The 22,409-nt window shown below is 43.5% G+C and overlaps 1 protein-coding gene across 1 annotated transcript in view; it reads left to right on the forward strand.

Annotated features, from left to right (window-relative positions):
* The window catches only part of VPS13C (vacuolar protein sorting 13 homolog C), a 352,162-nt gene that overhangs the window by 125,094 nt on the left and 204,659 nt on the right, over positions 1-22,409 (forward strand). The window contains exons 18-21 of the mRNA XM_040413678.1: positions 14,416-14,608; positions 16,197-16,311; positions 18,039-18,175; positions 19,476-19,602. Of these exons, the coding sequence (XP_040269612.1) occupies positions 14,416-14,608; positions 16,197-16,311; positions 18,039-18,175; positions 19,476-19,602 (572 nt within the window). The remainder of the gene's footprint in view (positions 1-14,415; positions 14,609-16,196; positions 16,312-18,038; positions 18,176-19,475; positions 19,603-22,409) is intronic.

Below are 22,409 nucleotides of genomic sequence, written 5' to 3' on the forward strand. Positions count from 1 at the left end.
CTGATTACTGCCAAAGTCATACTGGTTATTGTTGCGCTTTATGCTGATTCATTTTACAAGTCCAGTTTAAATTAGCAGGCTGCGGTGCCCCCACCTTTTGGTTTCATGGGAAATGCGCTGGCTGTGAATATTGTGAATTCCCTCCCAACACAAAATTTTCACAGACTTTTTAGATCATATGAGTGCGGGACAATAGCCCCGCGGGCGGCCCGACATGCACAGCATCATTGTAATCTATGATGCGGTGTACTCCCATGCGCATGATCAATGCCGCTCCTGGACACCTGGCCTGCTCACGGACCATATGTCTCGGAGGGCATACGGTCGTGTGCAAGAGGCCTTAGAGTGGGCCCTTGTAACTGATATTGTTTGTGTCAAAAGGTTTATTATAAGCAGTTCAAAGTATATACAGGAGAATGGGACCTACAAAAAGTAGTGATTCTTGTTAAGCACTTTTAGACGCTGGTCTTAATAACCCCGTGCACTGGCAGTGGATCTGCCGAAGTTATGAAGAGGTGCTGGACTCTACCTAATTTCGGCGCATCCACCGCCAGTCCAAATCTTAGCTAGCTTCAAGCTGGCTCAAATTTAGACCATGTTCTACGCCTAAGGCTACTTTTACACTTGTGTTCGGGGTTCCGCTTGTGAGTTCCGTTTGAAGGCTCTCACAAGCGGCCCCGAACGGATCCGTACAGCCCCAATGCATTCTGAGTGGATGCGGATCCGCTCAGAATGCATCAGTGCGTAGCCAAACGGATCCGTCCAGACTTAAAATGCAAGTCAATGGGGACAGATCCGTTTGACGTTGACACAATATGGTGCAATTGCAAACAGATCCGTCCCCCATTGACTTTCTATGTAAAGTCAGGAGTCCCTATTAATATACCATCAGATCGGAGTTTTCTCCAATCCGATGGTATATTTTAACTTGAAGCGTCCCCATCACCATGGGAACTCCTCTATGTTAGAATATACCATCGGATTTGAGTTAGATCGTGAAAATCAGATCCGACAGTATATTCTAACACAGAGGCGTTCCCATGGTGATGGGGACGCTTCAAGTTAGAATATACTAAAAGAACTGTGTACATGACTGCCCCCTGCTGCTGTACATGGGCCCCCCCCCTCCCTCCCTCCCTCCCTCCCCTGTATTTAACTCATTGGGGGCCAGGGTGGCCGGCCCCCCCTCCCTCCCCCCCTGTTTTTAACTCATTGGTGGCCAGTGCGGCCGGTCCCCCCTTCCCCCCCCCCCCCCCCCCCCCCGCACTGGCCACCAATGAGTTAAAAACAGGGGAGGGAGGGAGGGGGGACCAGCCGCACTGGCCACCAATGAGTTAAATACGAGGGAGGGAGGGGGGGGGCTGCACTGGCCACCAATGAGTTAAATACGAGGGAGGGAGGGGGGGGGCTGCACTGGCCACCAATGAGTTAATTACAGGCAGCAGGGGGCAGTCATGTACACAGTTCTTTTAGTATATTCTAACTTGAAGCGTCCCCATCACCATGGGAACGCCTCTGTGTTAGAATATACTGTCGGATCTAAGTTTTCACGAAGTGAAAAATCTGATCTGAAAAAAAGTTATGCAGACAGATCCGTTCTGAACGGATGCAAGCGTTTGCATTATAGGAGCGGATCCGTCTGTACAGACACCAGACAGATCCGCTCCGAACGCAAGTGTGAAAGTAGCCTAAAACAGGCATAGAAAATGGTAAATGACACAGGCCTGCCAGTCTGTCCATGCCACGCCACCCTTTTTTTAGACCCGCAAATAACCTTTGTGCCGCAATCTGCGACAGATATAAGTCGGCAAACTGCCGTATATTTTATTTATTCAAGTTTTATTAAAGTTTTCAGGGTAAATATTTTCTATACAACATCATAGAATACAATCTCGTAATAAACATACAGTATAGGCGAGCACAAGTAACTTTCTGTGCTCATAAATCTTAAATCATGCAACAGCATGGGCAAAGACAAGTAATCAATCATAAAACATAAACATTGGTTAAATGACTAGAAAGAGGAGAAAAGGGAGCACAACTGAAAAGGAAAAGAAAAAGAAACAAGAGAAGGAATGAGGGGGAGGGAAAAAGTGGAACAGGTAAGGAGGAATACGGAGCTGAATGTTTGGTTCAGAGCTGTATGTTGCGAAATGACTCTGAGGAGCGGAATGTGTCCCAAGGACCCCAGGTTTTTATAAAACGTGAGGAATCTGAGGGTGTCAGGGTAATTAGATCTTCCATTCGCTGGTAAAGGGTGATCTCTTCGAACCATTCCTCCAGCGTGGGAGGGGAAGGGGTATTTCCAGTGTCGTGGGATAACTGCTTTTGCTGCCTTAATCATATACTTTAGGAGCGATTTCTTATAAGCTTGAATGTTAAGGTCAAGCACAAATAGTAAAAGACTCGGGGGAGTTTGGTACAGGGATTCCAGTCACCTCTCGTATTATGTGTACAAAAGGGGCGCAGGACATCACAGCACCACCAGATATGGCTCATCGTACCTTCCTCCGTGTGACATCTCCAGCAGCGGTCTGACACCGTAGGGAACCATCTATGGAGAAGCATGGGCACCCTGTACCATCTGGAGATGATCGTATAACTTGTTTCCTGGGCCTTAGTGGAGATCAGGGCTTTGTGGGCTAGGAGAAAGCTCCTATTCCACTGAGAGGGGGTGATGTGTATACCCAGGTCACGCTCCCAGGCCTGACAGAAGGGGGGGGAAATGTGAAGAGCTTTGGTGTTTTAGTAGATTGCGATATTCAGGAATATTTCAACCATATACAGACTGGGCCTTGCATATCTGTTCAAATGGTGAGAAATTTCGGGATCATGTGTGGGTTTTGCGCATGGAGGAGTAAAAATGCTGTAATTGTAAGTGTTCAAAAGAGTTTTATGCTGAAGGGCTTGGGGTCTCCAACAGTAGGGATAAAGGCTTCAGGGAAGACCCCGACAGAACATGGCAGAACCTGAGAGGGCGGATTCTCGTGCCTGGTAAAAAGACTGGGGAGAGTGTCCTGGCGGAAAGCACGGATGATCAGTGACCGGTATGAGGGGGCCCTTAGGGTCGATAAGAGAGGTGTGCCGGTTAATGGATGCTAGTTTCGTAAAAGTATGATGGGCCGTGAAGGACCGCTTAGGAGAGGTAGAACGTGGAGTGCCTATAAGCCATGGGAGTACTGTCAGAGCACAAGAGGAAGAGTCTCGTGCTATGTGTGCCCAGGACTTGGAGGTGTCAGTATGCAACATGTCTACAAGCCTAGCATAGGCAGTAGAATGATAGTATAGGCAGCAGTCCGGGAGACCTCTTTGGGTCGGGTTAAAACTTCCCATTTTTAGCCGAAGTTTACCAGGAGACCAGACAAATTACGTGAAGCATCGGCGCATTTGGGACCTGAACATTGAGTGTATGTGTATGCGGAGGGGGATGGTCTATAGGAGGTAGAGTCGTTTCGGTAACAGGTTCATCCTTAAGATGCTTGTTCTACCAAACCAAGAGTGCCAGGACTCCAAAACTTTCTGGAATCGTTGAAGAGGGGAGAAGTTTAATCTAAAGAGTTGCGACAGGTCAGCAGTGGTTTTTACACCCAAGTATGTTTCCCAATTTGATGGCCAGACAAAGGGAAAGGAGGCTTTGAGAGAGGAGACCAAGGGGCTGGGTAGGGAAACATTTAAGGCTTCAGACTTGGTCATGTTGATCTTAAAGTTAGTCCAATCACCGAAGCGAGAGATCTCACAGAGCAAAGATAAGGAGGTGCGAGGATTGGTTATATTGAGCAGGAGATCATCTGCAAAAGCCATTCGTGGCCTCTAATTTTTACTCCTGAGATGTCCGGATTGTTACGGATGGAGGACATAAGATGTTCCGTAACCAAGACATAAAGCAGGGGAGACAATGGACAGCCTTGTCGCGTACCATTATGAATAGGGAAGGGGGGGGGACTTTGACTCACACCTGAGGGTTGTTGGTACAAACTGAGTATTTTCGATAAAAATCCCAAACCTATTCACATGTGGTAGAGGGCAGAGCGGCTAGAGATCTAGGAAATACGGTTGAAGGCTTTTTCAGCGTCTAGAGACAGAATCGTGAGAGGGATGTTGCTGGTTTTTGCATGATGGATAATATGTTTTCAGGGTGTTGTCATGAGCCTCCAGTCCCGGCACGAATCCTACCTGGTCAGGGTGGATAAATGAGGGTAAATAGGTGTTCAGTCTATTAGCTAGTAATTTGGCAAATATTTTAAGATCTACATTTAGGAGGGAAATAGGCCGATAGCTGGCACATAAGTGTGGGTCCTTCCTTACCAGGCATCGGGATATCTACAACATGGGCCTCATTGGTCTGTGCCTGAAAGGGAAGCGCAGGAGACACTGTGTTAAAGACCCAGAGCAAGAAGGGAGAGATGGAAGTAGAGAGCGATTTTGTAAAACCTAGCTGTAAACCAGTCAGGGCCTGGACCTTTGCCCCCTGATAGGGATTTGAGAACCGTTTGGAGTTCAGTCTCCGTGAATGGAGTTTCTAAAGTAGCGAACTCTAGTTCTAACAGTTTGGGAGGCTGAGAGAGGGGTTCAGGTCCTTGTTCTGGTTGCTCTAGGGCAGAGCGAGGAAGGTTATAAAGCCCAGAAAAGGAGTGAAAGGAAGAGGCAACATCTGCTGACGTATGGACCATGCGGTCTGCAGGATTTTTGATGGCGGGGATGTGGGAGGTAACCAGTTTCCCCCGGAGAGCTCTTGCCAGCATACGACCACTCTTGTTGCCATATTCATAAAATTTACTACGGCATAGTTGGGTCATGCGTTTGTAGGACAACTCCAGGAGGCGTTTAGCATCTAGGCGTGCATTCTGGAGATCGCGGAGCGTCGATTAAAGAGTGCTTGCTTGAGAGAGCCAGCCTTCTGTAATGCAAGTTTAAGAGAATGTGCTTTCTCCTTCTTGAGACTGGAACCATGTTTAATGAGAACACCACGCAGAACACACTTCAGAGCTTCCCATTGTGTTGGGAGAGGGGTGGGGTCTGTGCGGTGGTCAGTGAGAGTCTTTTAGTGGTCAGTGAGTCTTTTACAGTGCTGTCAAGGTTGGCTGCACATACCGAGTCGAGGAGAGATTCATTCAACCGCCATGTCCACTCTCCTTTAGTAAGGAAAGGGAGATTTAGGGAGAAGTATACCGGGGCATAGTCTGACCACAAGATGTTGACTATTAGTGTGGAGTCCAGCCACAAGAGAGCCTTTTGTTGTATTAGGATGTAGTCTGTTCGACTATAAGAAGAGTTTGGGGCAGAGTAGAAAGTCTAATCTCTGACTGGTGTTGAAGACGCCACGCGTCGTGTAATTGTAGTTGGAGGAGCGCTTTCCTAACTTTTTTTAATGGTCGAATGGGGAAGGGAAGCGTGCCCAGAAGAGTTGTCAAGTGTGTGGTCTAGAGTGAGGTTGAGGTCCCCACAGAGAACAACCGTACCACTGATTAGGGTCAGGGCCTTGTCAACAAGGTCTCGGAGAAAGGAGGCCTGATTTTGTTTGGGAGCATGAACATTAAGCAGTGTGAACTTTCGTCTGCCAATCGATAGCGAGAGAATGAAGTACCTGGACCCAGCATCGACAGTACAGCCCAGCACCTGATGAGGCAAGGATTTATGGATTGCTATGGCGACCCCCTTAGTCTTATTTTATTGGGTTTTTGCAAAGTGCAAAGTCGTGTAGTGCCAATGCCGAATGCTAGGAGCACCACCCTCATTGAAGTGTGTAGAGAGAAGGGGTAGAGAATAAAGCAAAGCAACCAAAGCAAAAAGTAGAAAGATGAGTTAGCTATCTAACCAAACGGTCTAAGGAGAGAGTCTCTGGGAACCAAAAAAGCTCCAAGGGAGTGTCTCAATCTATTGGGGGAAAGTAACAACCAGAGAGGAGCAGACATGCCACGTTCCCTGTCTAAATAAACTGGCCAAAGGATATTGCCTACTACTGAGGGGAGTCAAGGAAAACAGAGAGGCTAAAGACAAAAAGGGGAAGCCAATATGGTAACGGGATACTGGTCCCAGGCAGGATCCGCAGGAAGTCCTCAGGTAATTGGGTTAGGCGGGGAACCTCATCTGTGACCAGCAGGTCGTCTGGATCGCCGTCCTCGCGGAGCTAGCGTGGTCGATCCAGGAGTCTCGGCGCGAACGGTCTGGGAGGGATGAGGTCGTCCAGATGATGCAGGACCGGTGGCAGATCCAGTTGTTCAAGGAATTGCGGCAGGTCCATGGGGTTACAGAGAGCAGCACCCATGTGGCACGCGAAGAGGACAAATGGATAGCCCCAACGGTAAGGAATTCCACAATCTCTGAGGAGGTCCAGTAGAGGACGTAGGGCAGCCCGCTGTGACAGGGTATGACTAGAGAGGTCTTGCAGCAGCATGATGGAGGACCCTTGGTGTGACAGGGTGGTGGATTGTCAAGCTTTATTCAGGATTACTTCTTTAATTGCGTAAAAGTGGATTTTGCTAATTACATCCCTTGGTGTAGCGCCATCTGGGTTAGGCGGTCTGAGCTCGGTGGGCCCTATCAATTTCTATGCGAGTCCCTGGCGGGCAGCCTAAGATGCCGTTGAATATGCCGACGATCGTGGGCAGTAGATCAGTCGTAGTTACTGACTCTGGGAGACCGCTAATTCGTATATTGTTGCGGCGACTGCGGTTTTCAACATCATCTGTTTCTCCGTTCCGCGACCCTGCAAAAAAGGTAGAGCATGTCCTATTATTGTCCTCAATCGCAGACAAGAATAGGCATTTCTATGATAGGGCCAGCCATGTGCGCTCAGCAAAATGTGGACAGCACACAGCCGGTGTCCGTGTTTTGCGGATCCACAATACATTTACGGACATGTGAATGGACCCTTAAGGGTCTGTCCCTGCACCAGATTTATCCTCCAGCCTGACCCCTGTGATAGATCTGGTGCAGATCTGGGCCGCTGGTCTAAATTAATGCCATCTACAGGATTAGTAAATCTGGGCCAGTGTGTAAAAAAACAAACAAAAATAAAAATGCCAAAAAGCGCTTATTCTTAAATCTCTGCATAACCTGTCAGTACAGGAGACCCTGAGCTAAAGTGCTGTGCCAGGCTTTATGGAGCGGGCAGGGGCAGCGATGTGCTTCCACCAGGACTGAGCCGACACTGGCGCCTGTTCCTATAATAAGCGCAACAGTCTTCCTGCAGGACATTGTGAAAATACATTTTAGGGATTTTAGGAAAGTTTACTTAACCTTTTTAATAAATCTCATCCACTCTCTGCAGACGCTTTCCATAAGAAAATTTACATCATGTCCATTTATGTTGCAAATGTCACCCTTTAAGGGCTCATGCACACGACCGTTGGATTTTTTGCGGTCCGCAAATTGGTGATCTGCAAAACATGGATAGCAGCTATGTGCGTTTCCGCATTTTACTGAACGTCCGGCTCTTCATAGAACAGTCCTATCCTTGTCTGTAGTGCGGACAAGAATAGGACATGTTCTATATTTTTTGGGGGGCCGTGAAACAGACATACAGATGCAGAGAGCACACGGATTACCAATACGAATCTGGCTAGTCGGACAGGTCATGGAAATGAGTGCACAACCCCTTTAACTGTGTGGGCTGTAGCTTAGAAAACCCCATGCTCCTAAGCATCCCAGCTATATTATATGTATTTTAAATTTGGCGACTAAAAATTTAATTTGGCTCCTAAACAGGCTCTCAAGCAGAGACTTATCATTTGTTACTTTTGTTAACTTTAATTCAGTCACACACAACGAGAGCAATGGCCCAACTATGATAACTTCAGCATGACAGAAAGATGCGCATTAAGGAATTCAATGTATGGCTTGGTGAATGGTGTCTGAACCAAGGGTTTGGCTTTGTGTCTCATGTTAGCTCTCGTTGGAATGGAAAAGAACTGTACAAGAAAGGTGGTTTGCATCTTTCTCTCAAGGGAACGAATGTCCTCAGTGAACAGTTCAAAGTATTTGCTAAGGAGCATTTAAACTAGGAAAGGGGGGTTAAAAGGGTGATAATCCAGCAATCCGACTGCCCCCCCGGAACAATACCAGAAGATGCCAGTAGCACATAGGTTAAGAAATGATAAGCTCAGAGTCTTGTCTACAAATGCTCGCAGTTTAGCGAATAAGATCAATGAACTGGAGTCTATAATGGCATCTGAGAATATAGATTTAGTGGCTGTTACTGAGACATGGTTCAATGGGAGTAATGACTGGGATATAACAATACCAGAGTTCTCTCTATATAGGAAAGACAGAGAAGGCAAGAAAGGGGGAGGGGTGGCCCTGTATGTGAAAGATGGCATGAAATCTAATTTAATACAAGTTAGCGAGACCAATTTAGGGTCAGTTTGGGTTACCTTGCAGCTTGATAATCATAAGGTAACTCGTGTAGGTGTAATATATAGACCACCTAGCCAAGTCAAAGAATTAGATGATCTACTAGTTGAGGAAATAGCTAAAATGACATTGAAAGGGGAAGTTATCATTATGGGAGACTTTATTCTTCCTGATGTAAACTGGAAAACCAAAATAGCTAGTTCTGCCAGGAGTACAGATATTCTAAATTCCCTCCTGGGATTATCTCTACAGCAAGTAGTTGAGGAGCCAACCCGGAAGGAGGCCATTTTTAGATTTAGTATTCACAAATGGGAATTTGGTATCTGATATTACTGTAGGGGAAAGCTTGGGATCTAGTGATCACCAGTCAGTGTGGCTTACTAGAAGTACAGTGACTGAGTCACACCACACAAAAACAAAAGTTTTAGATTTTAGAAAAACTGACTTTTCTAAAATTAGATTAGTGGTATACGAGTCCATATCAGATTGGAACAGTTTCAATGGAGTCCAGGAGAAATGGGACTACTTAAAAGTGGCACTATTGAAGGCAACAGATAATTGCATTAGGCTTGTCAGTAAAAGCAAAAAAAGGAAGAGACCACTGTGGTACTCAGCAGAAGTGGCCAAAATCATTAAAAACAAAAAGATAGCATTTAGTAATTATAAAAATAAAAAAAACGAGGATGACAGGCAAATTTATAAGATTCGGCAGAGAGAGGCCAAACAAGATTTATAAGAGCTTCTAAAGCACAGGCAGAAGAGAAATTAGCTCAGTCAGTGAAAAAAGGCGATAAGACATTCTTCAGATACATAAATGAAAAAAGGAAACTAAAACAAGGAATTAACAAATTAAAAACAAAAGAAGGAAGGTATATGGAAGAAGATAAAGAACTAGCTGACTGCCTCAATGAATACTTCTGTTCAGTTTTTACAAAGGAAGATGAAGGAAAAGGACCTCAGTTAGGAAAGAAGACTAATGAATCTTTTGATGCATGTGTCTTTACAGAGGAAGAGGTTCTAAGTCCGCTGTCTAAAATTAATACAGATAAATCACAGGGGCCTGATGGGATACACCCAAAGCTATTAAAAGAGCTTAGCGGTGAACTAGCAAAACCATTAACAGATTTATTTAACCAATCACTGGTAACAGGAGTCGTCCCAGAAGATTGGAAATTAGCAAGTGTTGTGCCCATTCACAAGAAAGGTAGTAGCGAAGAATCGGCATCTATAGGCCAGTAAGCCTGACATCAATATTGGGGAAATTAATGGAAACCATACTTAAGGAGAGGATTGTGGAACATCTAAAATCCCATGGATTGAAATATAAAAAACAGCATGGGTTTACTTCAGGGAGATCATGTCAAACTAATCCTATTGATTTTTTTGATTGGGTGACTAAAATAATAGATAGAAACATAGAATGTGTCGGCAGATAAGAACCATTTGGCCCATCTAGTCTGCCCAATATACTGAGTACTATGGATACCCCCTGGCCCTATCTTATATGAAGGATGGCCTTATGCCTATCCCATGCATGCTTAAACTCCTTCACTGTATTTGCAGCTACCACTTCTGCAGGAAGGCTATTCCATGCATCCACTACTCTCTCAGTAAAGTAATACTTCCTGATATTACTTTTAAACCTTTGCCCCTCTAATTTAAAACTATGTCCTCTTGTAGCAGTTTTTCTTCTTTTAAATATTCTCTCCTCTTATACCTTGTTGATTCCCTTTATGTATTTAAAAGTTTCTATCATATCCTCTCTGTCTCGTCTTTCTTCCAAGCTATACATGTTAAGGTCCTTTAATCTTTCCTGGTAAGTTTTTTATCCTGCAATCCATGTACCAGTTTAGTAGCTCTTCTCTGAACTCTCTCCAAAGTATCAATATCCTTCTGGAGATATGGTCTCCAGTACTGAGCACAATACTCCAAATGAGGTCTCACTAGTGCTCTGTAGAGCGGCATGAGCACCTCCCTCTTTCTACTAGTAATGCCTCTCCCTATACACCCAAGCATTCTGCTAGCATTTCCTTCTGCTCTATGACATTGTCTGCCTACCTTTAAGTCTTCTGAAATAATGACCCCTAAGTCCCTTTCCTCAGATACTGAGGTTAGGACTGTATCACTGATTTTATATTCTGCTCTTGGGTTTTTACGCCCCAGGTGCATTATTTTGCACTTATCCACATTAAATTTTAGTTGCCAGATTTTTGACCATTCCTCTAGTTTTCCTAAATCCTTTTCCATTTGGTGTATCCCTCCAGGAACATCAATCCTATTACAAATCTTTGTGTCATCAGCAAAAAGACACACCTTACCATCGAGGCCTTCTGCAATTTCGCTGATAAAGATATTAAACAATATGGGTCCCAGAACAGATCCCTGAGGTACCCCACTGGTAACAAGACCTTGGTCTGAATATACTCTATTGACTACAACCCTCTGTTGCCTGTCCCTCAGTCACTGCCTAATCCATTCAACAATATGGGAGTCCAAGCCCAAAGACTGCAATTTTATTGATAAGCCTTCTGTGCCTACTGAAGTCTAGATAAGCAATGTCTACTGCACCTCCGCCATCTATTGTTTTAGTCACCCAATCAAAAAAATCAATAAGATTAGTTTGACATGATCTCCCTGAAGTAAACCCATGCTGTTTTTCATCTTTCAATCCATGGGATTTTAGATGTTCCACAATCCTCTCCTTAAGTATGTTTTCCATTAATTTCCCTACTATTGATGTCAGGCTTACTGGCCTATAGTTGCCCGATTCCTCCCTACTACCTTTCTTGTGAATCGGCACAACATTTGCTAATTTCCAATCTTCTGGGACGACTCCTGTTGCCAGTGATTGGTTAAATAAATCTGTTAATGGTTTTGCTAGTTCACCCCTGAGCTCTTTTAATAGCTTTGGGTGTATCCCATCAGGCCCCTGTGACTTATTTGTATTGATTTTAGACAGCTGACTTAGAACCTCTTCCTCTGTAAAGACACATGCATCAAAAGATTCACTAGTCTTCTTTCCTAACTGAGGTCCTTTTCCTTCATTTTCCTTCGTAAAGACTGAACAGAAGTATTCATTGAGGCAGTCAGCTAGTTCTTTATCTTCTTCCATATACCTTCCTTCTTTTGTTTTTAATTTTGTAATTCCTTGTTTTAGTTTACTTTTTTTCATTTATGTATCTGAAGAATGCCTTATCGCCTTTTTTCCCTGACTGAGCTAATTTCTCTTCGGCCTGTGCTTTAGAAGCTCTTATAACTTGTTTGGCCTCTCTCTGCCTAATCTTGTAAATTAGCCTGTCATCCTCCTTTTTTTTTTTTTTTTTATAATTCCTAAATGCTATCTTTTTTGTTTTTAATGATTTTGGCCACTTCTGCTGAGTACCACAGTGGTCTTTTCCTTTTTTTGCTTTTACTGACAAGCCTAATGCAATTTTCTGTTGCCTTCAATAGTGCCTCTTTTAAGTAGTCCCATTTCTCCTGGACTCCAATGAAACTGTAACAATCTGATAGGGACTCGTATACCACTAATCTAATTTTAGAAAGGTCAGTTTTTCTAAAATCTAAAACTTTCGTTTTTGTGTGGTGTGACTCAGTCACTGTACTTCTAGTAAGCCACACTGACTGGTGATCACTAGATCCCAAGCTTTCCCCTACAGTAATATCATATACCAAATTCCCATTTGTGAATACTAAATCTAAAATGGCCTCCTTCCGGGTTGGCTCCTCAACTACTTGCTGTAGGGAATTTAGATTGCAGAGGTACAGTAGACATCGCTTATCTAGACTTTAGTAAGGCTTTTGATACTGTCCCACATAGGTTTATCAATAAATTGCAGTCTTTGTGCTTGAACTCCCATATTGTTGAATGGATTAGGCAGTGGCTGAGGGACAGACAACAGAGGGTCGTAGTCAATGGAGTTTATTCAGAACATGGTCTTGTTACCAGTGGGGTACCTCAGGGATCTGTTCTGGGACCCATATTGTTTAATATATTTATCAGTGAAATTGCAGAAGGCCTCGATGGTAAGGTGTGTCTTTTTGCTGATGACACAAAGATTTGTAATAGGATTGATGTTCCTTATGCAAGATAATGCACCTGGGGCGTAAAAAACCCAAGAGCAGAATATAAAATCAGTGATACAGTCCTAACCTCAGTATCTGAGGAAAGGGATTTAGGGGTCATTATTTCAGAAGACTTAAAGGTAGGCAGACAATGTCCTAGAGCAGCAGGAAATGCTAGCAGAATGCTTGGGTGTATAGGGAGAGGCATTACCAGTAGAAAGAGGGTGGTGCTCATGCCGCTCTACAGAGCACTAGTGAGACCTCATTTGGAGTATTGTGCTCAGTACTGGAGACCATATCTCCAGAAGGATATTGATACTTTGGAGAGAGTTCAGAGAAGAGCTACTAAACTAGTACATGGATTGCAGGATAAAACTTACCAGGAAAGATTAAAGGACCTTAACATGTATAGCTTGGAAGAAAGACGAGACAGAGGGGATATGATAGAAACTTTTAAATAGATAAAGGTTAAAGAGGAGAGAATTTTTAAAATAAGAAAAACTGCTACAAGAGGACATAGTTTTAAATTAGAGGGGCAAAGGTTTAAAAGTAATATCAGGAAGTATTACTTTACTGAGAGAGTAGTGGATGCATGGAATAGCCTTCCTGCAGAAGTGGTAGCTGCAAATACAGTGGGTTTAAGCATGCATGGGATAGGCATAAGGCCATCCTTCATATAAGATAGGGCCAGGGGCTATCCATAGTACTCAGTATATTGGGCAGACTAGATGGGCCAAATGGTTCTTATCTGCCGACACATTCTATGTTATAATAGAGGTGGACCCATCGGGATACTGCAGATAACCCTGTTCCACCTCCAAAAACCAAGCTCCAGACAATAATCCACCCACTGAAGGGGAAGTGGTGAGCTGTCAATGTGGGAGATTGGGAAACCAGGATCGCTGCATAAATGTCACACAATCAAACACGTTCCCTGCCACTGTGGGAATGCTCCTGCCGATCGTGCTCTACGTGTTTCTGTGCCTGTAAGTGCACATCATCAGGAGCTAGGGGGATGGTTCCACCCCCAGTATAAGTCACAGCTTGAGAGAATAACTTTAGTACAGGGCATATTTTATATCTCAATTGACTCAGTTAGAGCATCACACGTTACACTGATAAGTGCAATGCTCTTTTGTGGACATCTAATATCTTGGCCTATCAAGAGAAGTGTAGAGCTGTCATACTGTTATGCCCATTCCACACCTGCTAACATCTTAAGGATTACCCTTCAGATAATGTTTTCCCTCACAGCACCAGTAAACTGACAATTACTTCTCTACATAGGAGTTCTTTTCATTTATGTTGACTGCCACAGAATGACCGTATTTCATATTTTACAATGGTATAGTACTGCTGAAATGAAAAAGAAAAGCCGTCAAAAAATCTAAAAACAAAACCTGTTTTCTATAAATATTGAATTTAAAAAAATAAACCTTTCTGATGGAAGTGTCACTTTCAAGTTGTTTCAAGCAGCGGGATAACCTCAAGGTCATCACTAGCAGATCAACAGGGGTACAACTCCTGCAGCTGTTTGACAGGGGTTGCATTGCTCGTACCTGCACTGTGTCCTTTTCGATATTGAAAGCTGTCTCCCTTATATGAACAGTACAATTGCAACCTCTTGTCCTACCCAAGTGAATAGGAAAGGAAGCTGTGATTACACTGCACCTCCTTTATAAGAAAGACGTCGTGCAGGTGAATATTGAAGAGGATGCAGCGCTTGCATGATTTCTATGACCCCTTCAAACTGCTGAAAGGTGGTGGTGCTGGGAGTAAGACCTCCGCTGATATTTGATATTCGTGCCACTGCACAACCCCTTTAAGCTTTCTGTGCTAGAATAATATACCTGTAAATCACTGTTCGGTTTAATGGTCTGTACCTCCTAAATGTGTTTAGGTGCACAAGGTATTTTGCTTCAAAGTAAATGTCCAATGGGAAATATACTCTAGTTTATATGATATGTGTTAATCTAGTGTGTTCTGTTTTTGCAATTTCAGAATACAGGCAAAACTGGACCACTGGTATGTAACAGGTCTGAAACAGAAAAATATCGTTCCATCTCTAGTGAGTATGATTGGCTCCAGTGAATCATCCCTCCTTAAGATCCAGTTTGAAACTAACCCTGAAGACCACGCTGCTGATCAAGTCCTAGCGGTGCAGTCCCAGCCTGTGGAGATAATTTACGATGCTGTAAGTTCACCTGCCTTATTGTTCACCAACGCTGCATTTCATGGCTATGATGAGCACTTTTTGACCATTTCATTGCTATACTCTTGACTGCCGAAAGATGACAGAAAATTAAGCTTATTTTGGAACAGTGGCTTATAATTTGACAACTGATCTGTAGCCTGAGTAAACTAGTTGTAAGGCCAATGCTTTACATATCCCTTGCCTACGTGATAGGTGAAAGTCTGAAAACTCATGTTAAATTATGGTAAATGGAAAGTCTGGTAATGCAAATATTTATTCAGGAGTCACTCAGAATCCTATATGGTTAATTCTCCCCATTTTTTGATTAGCATCAAACTTGAAGTGTTGAGGGTATTGCAGTGAAAAGCAAGCCACAACTTCCATACACCAATTGAGATTGCAGTTTATTTTTCGCTTTCTTTACTGTTGCATTTTTAGCCCACCACTGATTTTTCTATATTGGACGTGTCTCCCTGTAAAGTATATTAAAGGGCATCTGTTTTAAAACGGCATTACGCCTAGCCCTGTCAATAAAAGGGGAGAAAGCACAGCAATTACAGAGAGCTGAACCTCTAGTAGTAACGGCTACACCCCCGATGCTTCTGGAGGCTCATTTGCATATGTTAAAACATCATTTTTCTCAGTAATGCGTATGAACATGGGACCAACACAGATGCCTCTAGCTGCCAAGTGCACATGCAGCAGATCAGCCAGTGTCATAGGTACAAATCTGCTGACAGATGCCCTTTAGGTCTCATGCACACGACCGTATGTTTGGTCTGCATCCGATCCACATTTTTTGCGGATCAGATGTGGACGGTTTATTTCAATGGGGCTGCATAAGATGCGGGCAAAAGCACACGTCCTATTCTTGTCCATTTTGCGGACGAGGATAGGACATTTCTACAGGAGTTTGAAAAAAAAACAGCCAGTATCTGTGTTTTGTGAATGCAAAATTTGCGGAACGCAAAACGGACACGATTGTGTGCATGAGGCCTAAAGTTTACACATTTTGATAGGCTGTACAGTACGCTGTGGACAACCTCTGTATGAATATTCCTCCGATGATGTGCTCCTGGGCATTCTGATATACCATAACTGAAGTAAGTGGTGGAATAGCAGAGGCTGTCTGAAGGATGGTACAGGAAGGGTTTTAGGTGGGATGTCCCCTATTATATGCCCTATTCAGTCATGTGTAAATGGTTGTCTTATACCCAGTTAAGATTTCAAATTGAAAGGATAATTTATGACCATAAAAATGCAGTGGTCATAGTCACACAGATAATTTAACAAGTACAATTTATTTAAAAGACGTTCTGTCTATGGTAAGATACAATCATTTAAAATATGTATCTGACTTCTTTAAAAAAATAATATTAAAGAGGTTGGAAGGTATGGAAGATCCATAGGTACATTTCTGTAATTTCATTTCAGGGGCAGAAATGCAACTTGAGCTGTGTTGATCATACTGCATTTACCGTATATATTGGCAAAGAACTTCTTAAAATAAAGAAAATGAATAGAGATCTATGTCCAGTTTGACATGCAATGTCAGGTATCACTGTTTCTGTTGTATTTTCTATGGTAGGCAACAATAAACGCACTAGCAGACTTTTTCCAGACGCACAAAGGGATGGATTTAGAACAGCTGACTTCTGCTACATTGATGAAACTAGAAGAGATTAAAGAAAGAACTACGTCAGGTATCCTAATTAAAATAAAAAACTGCTGAGAAATGCTGCTGCAGAAACGGTGCAGTCAGTTGTTCTGCAGTATTTCCGGCAGCGGCACTACACAGCGCTGTCTGTTGTGCAGTGGACAGGGCTGGTTACTGCTTCACTGCTCCCATTTACTGCAGTGGAAGCAGCGCTGCAGTAACCAACGCCATCCTATACACAATGGACAGAGTTGTGTTCTTCTGGTGCCAGAAACTGCAGGACCGCTGATCAACGGGCGTGTCTGGTGTCAGACCCCCACCGATCACATAGTGATGGTGCTATCCTGGAGGTGCGCTCCTATTCATTTCTATAGGGATTCTGAAAATAGACGAGCGCGCCGTTCGGCTTTTTTCAGCGGGCCAATAAGAACGCTTGCTGGCCACCACTTTTCTGGCTTCATTTTCGGCTGCGTTTACGAGATAGGTGTGGGTCCCAGAGGTGGGACCCACATCTATCAGACAATGGGGACATATCCTAGCGATATGCCCTGTGGGGTTTCGCACTGGTAGATGGGGTAAGCGGACACAGTACAAAGGCAAAAGTTCTTAACGCAAAACTTCAGTGTTTATTCACACTTGAAGCAAATGCACAAAACAATGCGTTACTTTGCAGTCTTGGTGTTTACTTCACACACAATGGTATATTTTGGTGTTACTTCACACAAATTGAAAAGTTCATATAAGACAAGTCACCTTGATGTCAGTTCTGCCTCCAGCAGTCCATGGCAGGCTTTAGGGGGCCTGTTTCCTCGACCCATGGGTATCAGCCCTCCAACCTGTCACCAAGCCTCGGATCCCAACACAGAGATCCTGCTGCTGAGCCCAGCTGCCTATTTAAGGACAGCCAGGTGCTGCCAAAAACCCAGATCGGCAATTAAAATCCAGTCCGGTATTTGACCGCACTTGGCTGCAAATCAGCCCAGCAGCATACGCTGGGAGGAAAATACCTGTTTTCCCAGACCATTCCCCTCACTGTGTCACAGCCCCCATTGTGTCAGATGGGACAACCCCTTTAAATTTATATCAATATTTAAGAGTCGATTTCTGAAACCATTATCAAGTTATGAAATAGTAATTTTATGTGAGTTTTGATGTATCGTGGTCCAAGTGTTATGTGTTTTTCTGATGTTTATATAACTTTTTTTATTACCATATACAACTATGCCCTCTCACATAAAAGGGCCATATATAAGCTTTTTATGCATTACTTAGGATACTTTCAAACTAGTGTGTTTTTCTTTTCCGGCATAGAGTTCCGTCCTAGGGGCTCTATGCCGGAAAAGAACTGATCAGTTTTATCCCCATGCATTCTGAATGAAGAGCAATCCGTTCAGGATGTCTTCAGTTCAATCTTTTTGCCTGATCAGCCTGCTACGGTTTTATCTCCGGCCAAAACAACTGAACACTTGCCTGAATGCCTGAATTTTTTCCATATGAATGTATTAGTGCCGGATCCGGCATTCAAAATACCTGAATGGCTGATCCGATCCATTTTTCCGGATGACACCGGAAAGACGGATCCGGCATTTCAATGCATTTGTAAGACTGATCAGGATCCTGATTAGTCTTACAAATGCCATCAGTTGGCATACGTTTTGACTGATCCGGCAGGCAGTTCCGGCGACGGAACTGCCTGCCGGATCACTTTGCCTCAAGTGTGAAAGTATCCTTAAGGTTATGTGCCTTAAAGTGACCATTTTATTTTCCTTCTAGGCCTTTCCCATATGATTGAAACTCGGAAAGTTCTTGACTTGCAGATAAATCTGCAGCCATCTTACCTGTTGATCCCAAAGACTGGCTTCTATCATGAAAAGACTGACCTGATCATTGTGGATTTTGGTAGTTTACAGGTATATAAAAGCAAGGCTGAAACGTGTGTTTGTTTTCTCTGTCATTATGTTTGATCCATGACATGACATTTGCCACAGAGATCTCCTTCGGTGATTGAAACCTTAGTTTGCTAAAAACAGCCTGAACCACGTGTTCAGTGGTTGCAGGAGAGTAAAATGACCTGATCTGTGTCTATTTTAGAAGGTATGGATGCCAAATTTAGATCACTCAGCCTTATTTGTCTGCATCTCTCCTACTCCATGTCTTCAGGTTATGTGAGCACAAAATCCAGCCTAAGCTATTTCTAGGGATGGGGGTGATTTGGTAAATGCTTTGTACTTTTTTTCTGTAGCAGAGGCTGCAAATGTGTTGTGTGAATAAACACGTAATCAACCTTGTAGTTGAATTATGTAACCTTATCTGTGACTCCTGCCCATTGTAACTGTAAATGAAATCGTTATAAAGAAATAACTGACATTGAAGTTACTGCATGTAAATACACTTTCCTTCTAAGATACAAGGCCCCTCTTATATTCCTGAAGGATTTCTTGGAAGATACTGTTGGAGTCTCATGGACCTGACTGATCGGCACATGTGTCTGTCGGATCCCCGTGCCGACCAGGGCTCCCCTGAACTCAACTGGCTGTATCATAGTGTTTTGTGATGCAGTCATTTCAGATCAGATCTCTTGTACTAAATTGTGATATTAATTGACTGTATTATGAAACACTATGATACAGTCAGTTCAGAAGTAGCACGGTTGGACCGGGAGATCCGGCAGACACTGGGACCCATTTCCCAGGCCGATCACGGGCATGTGCATGAACCCTTAGTGCAATACTGTAAGATAGTAAAAGTACTCCTAATTTCAGATGAATTAGAATTCACAGTTTGTTGTATTTGTGCCTGTTATTTTTCTTGTATGTATTTCATAATCAAATACTACTGATAGGTCATCATTATCTGATCAGTTGGAGTCCGACACCCAGGACCCCCGCCAATCGGCTTTCTTGTGAGAACCGCGGCCTTCTCCGTGATTACCAAGCACAGTGCTGTACATTGTATTGAGGCTGTGCTTGGTATCACGCTCAGCACCTTTGAAATGAATGGGGATGAGCAGAATACCAAGCACAGCCACTATACAATGTACTATGCAGATTCTTTTGCTCAATATCAGTTTTATCTGCAAAGTGGCCATATTATTATTTCATATTTTAAGAAAACCATTGATCGACTGTTTCAGCTGAGGTTTAGATACATGAGATGTGTCAAGTAATTTTCCATTTTATTTTATTTTAAATTTTTTTATTTTTTTTTCAGATTGATAGTATTAACCGAGACTCTCTCCCAACTGCCAGCTCTTCTTCACTGGAGGAGCTTATGGATAAAGCCTACGATAAATTTAATGTACGGCTAAAAAAAGTGCAAATGTTGTTCACCAAACCAGGTATTGTGTAGTATATGTTTAATGATCCTCTTATAAATGTTCATGATTTGCAGGAAATGATTTTCTAAATTTATTAAGGATGGCTTATTGAAAAATTTTCTATAACCCCTTCTGGACATGTACATTGTGGCCAGCAGGGAGCTGCGGACCCACGCCATACATCAACAGTGATCTGATTGCTGGTTACCGTGACTAATCTCATGGTGAATACGCTAAGATTGCTGCTGTCCCCAACAAGGAGCCATCATAGCTGAGAGCCCAGGAAGACTGTACCTCCCTCTGCAGCCCTGATTGCAAAATTGCAATTCCTCACTGTAAAAAAACAGTGATACGGCTGCAGGTGGGCTTCTATAGGGGTGATTGGTGCTGTCCCTTTCAGTACCAATCACCCTCCAGATTAGACGGTGAACACTGGTGTTTGGTGTTCCCTTTAAGCTCTGCGACTGGCTGCTATGCTGTACCTGTTTTGTGGCCCCCTGGGACTTGTGGTGCTGTCATTCACTGATCTAATTGTACATTTGCAGCAGTTTCAGATTCCTGATCCCTATAAACCCTCCCCTCAAGTCCCCAGTCTGCTTTCAGCAGACACCACGCCACCTGTGAAAACTTTTTTGTGTGTATTTGGCTAGTCCGCAACCACTTTAGCACTAAGTTTGCTGAGGTGTACACCGCTGAAAAAAACATCTGTGATGCGTTCCTTATATATTTTAAAGGAAAGGTAAAAGTCGACCAGTTCCTTCCCAGCAAGAGGGCAAGGTATGGCATTAAAATGTATAAGCTCCGTGAGAGTACCTCTGGCTGCACCCACAGGTTTCGGGTTTAATGAAAGGAAGGACACCTGGATTGAACCCCCTGAATGCCTCCCCAGTCCGAGTAGTTAGAGAGAAAATAGTGTGGGACTTTGTGCAACCACTACTGGACCAGGGTTACCACTATGTGGATAACAATTACACCAGTATTCCATTTACGTCCCTAAGTTCCAGAGGTATTGTAGCTTGTGACAGTGTGCAAAACTCAGAGAAGCCAACCTAAGTCCCTGCTAGGCAAGCACTCAAAGTGAGACAGCAGGGCTCTACTCAATGATGGGGAAGTACAATGACTAGAGAGATCTCCTTGTACTCGCCACAGTTCACGGGAACACCAGCTCCCCTGTGCAAGGAACCAGTACCCCCAAGCCAGACTACATCCTGGACTTGATCTTTCAGATTAGGTTCTAAAGCCCTATGGTTCTGTGAGGAAAACAAAGGTGTGGTACAAAAATCTGGCGTTGTACAGATAGTTCCATAATGCTTACATGTTATTTCAGACTTTAAAGGGGTTATCCGAGGCTGAAAATGGCCCCCCATACGCCGGGACCCCTCACACTGACTCCCTGCTCCCCACACCGCCGCTGCTTCTCCCCATGCGCGGATGAAAACATCTGGTGTCGGTGGGCAGCAGCCAATGGCAGGCAGTGACAGGGACGAGCCTCCCTAGCATCACGGGTGACACTAGGGAGGTTCGTCCCAGTCACCGCCTGATTAAAAAATGTATTGACGGGTGTAATTTCCTAAATGGGGTAACTTCATGGGTGGTTTCTTTATTTCAAATCGGAGCCTCAACAAATGTCAGCCAATACTGTGAAAATTACCAAATTGGGGTACTTGCGGCAGAGAGTTCCGGCGACGGCAATACGGACGCAAACTGATGGCATTTGTCAGATGGATCAGGATTCTGATCCGTATGAAAAATGCATTGAAATGCCGGATCTGTGTCATCCAGAAAAACGGATCCGCCATTTTATTTTTTTCACTTTTTTTTTTTTTTTTCTGTCGGAGCATGCGCAGACCGCAATGCTGTATCCGTTTTGCCGGAACGGAGCTTAGCCCTGCCCAGGCCAGTGATGCTAGTCGTGACGTCACTGGGCCGGCGGTAAACAGTGAGAAGGCAGCGGTGCTGCTGGAGCGCCGCTGCCTTCTCAGACAGCTCATCGCCAGGGGTCCCGGGTGTCGGACCCCCACCGATCAGAAGCTGATGATCTATCCAGAGGATAGATCATTAGTTTAAACAAAGTGCAAAACCCCTTTAAATACACGTCAGAATTGCAAAATTAGGCTTAGTCCTTAAGGTGAAAAATTGTTAGGTCTAAAAGGGGTTAAAGATGTTGTTCAGAATTTGAAAATCATTTGAAAAACGGCATCACATCTTTCTAAGGATTGTGAGTAACAATACCACAAACAACCCGTGGACAGGTGTGGTGCTGTATTTAGAAGAAAGCAGCCATGCTTTTCTAATCCTCGACAGCCACTTTAGAGAGATTTTAAAGTAAAGAAAAACTAAACTGACTTATAACCTATATATTTGACTTTCCTCATGCTTGTTCTTCTTGTATTTACTTTTCTTTTTTTTAAGTTTATGATGCTTGAAATCTTAATAATAATTTCAGAGTTTAATTATTTAGATAATAACTTGAAAAATTATTTTTAAAAAATCACCTCAAAACAAAAAGTAAATGATTGACATACGCTGCAGATTAACATTACCAGCAAGATGTGTGAACTTTTCAGAATTTTCCTGCACATGCTTTGAAAAGAAATCTGCAATGTAAATTGACTTGCAATTTTGAAATTCTTGATGTGGATTTCCATCATGGATATTATTTTTATTTATGATTTTACTGGTATTATACTCGTATAGCGCTGACCTATTCCACAGCACTTTACAGACATTAGCATCGCACTGTCCCCAATGGGGCTCACAATATATATCCTCTATCAGTATGTTTTTGGATGTGTGGGAGGAAACCGGAGAACCCAGAGGAAACCCAT

Source organism: Bufo bufo, chromosome 1 (assembly GCF_905171765.1).
Source record: "Bufo bufo chromosome 1, aBufBuf1.1, whole genome shotgun sequence".
Lineage (NCBI taxonomy): Eukaryota > Metazoa > Chordata > Amphibia > Anura > Bufonidae > Bufo > Bufo bufo.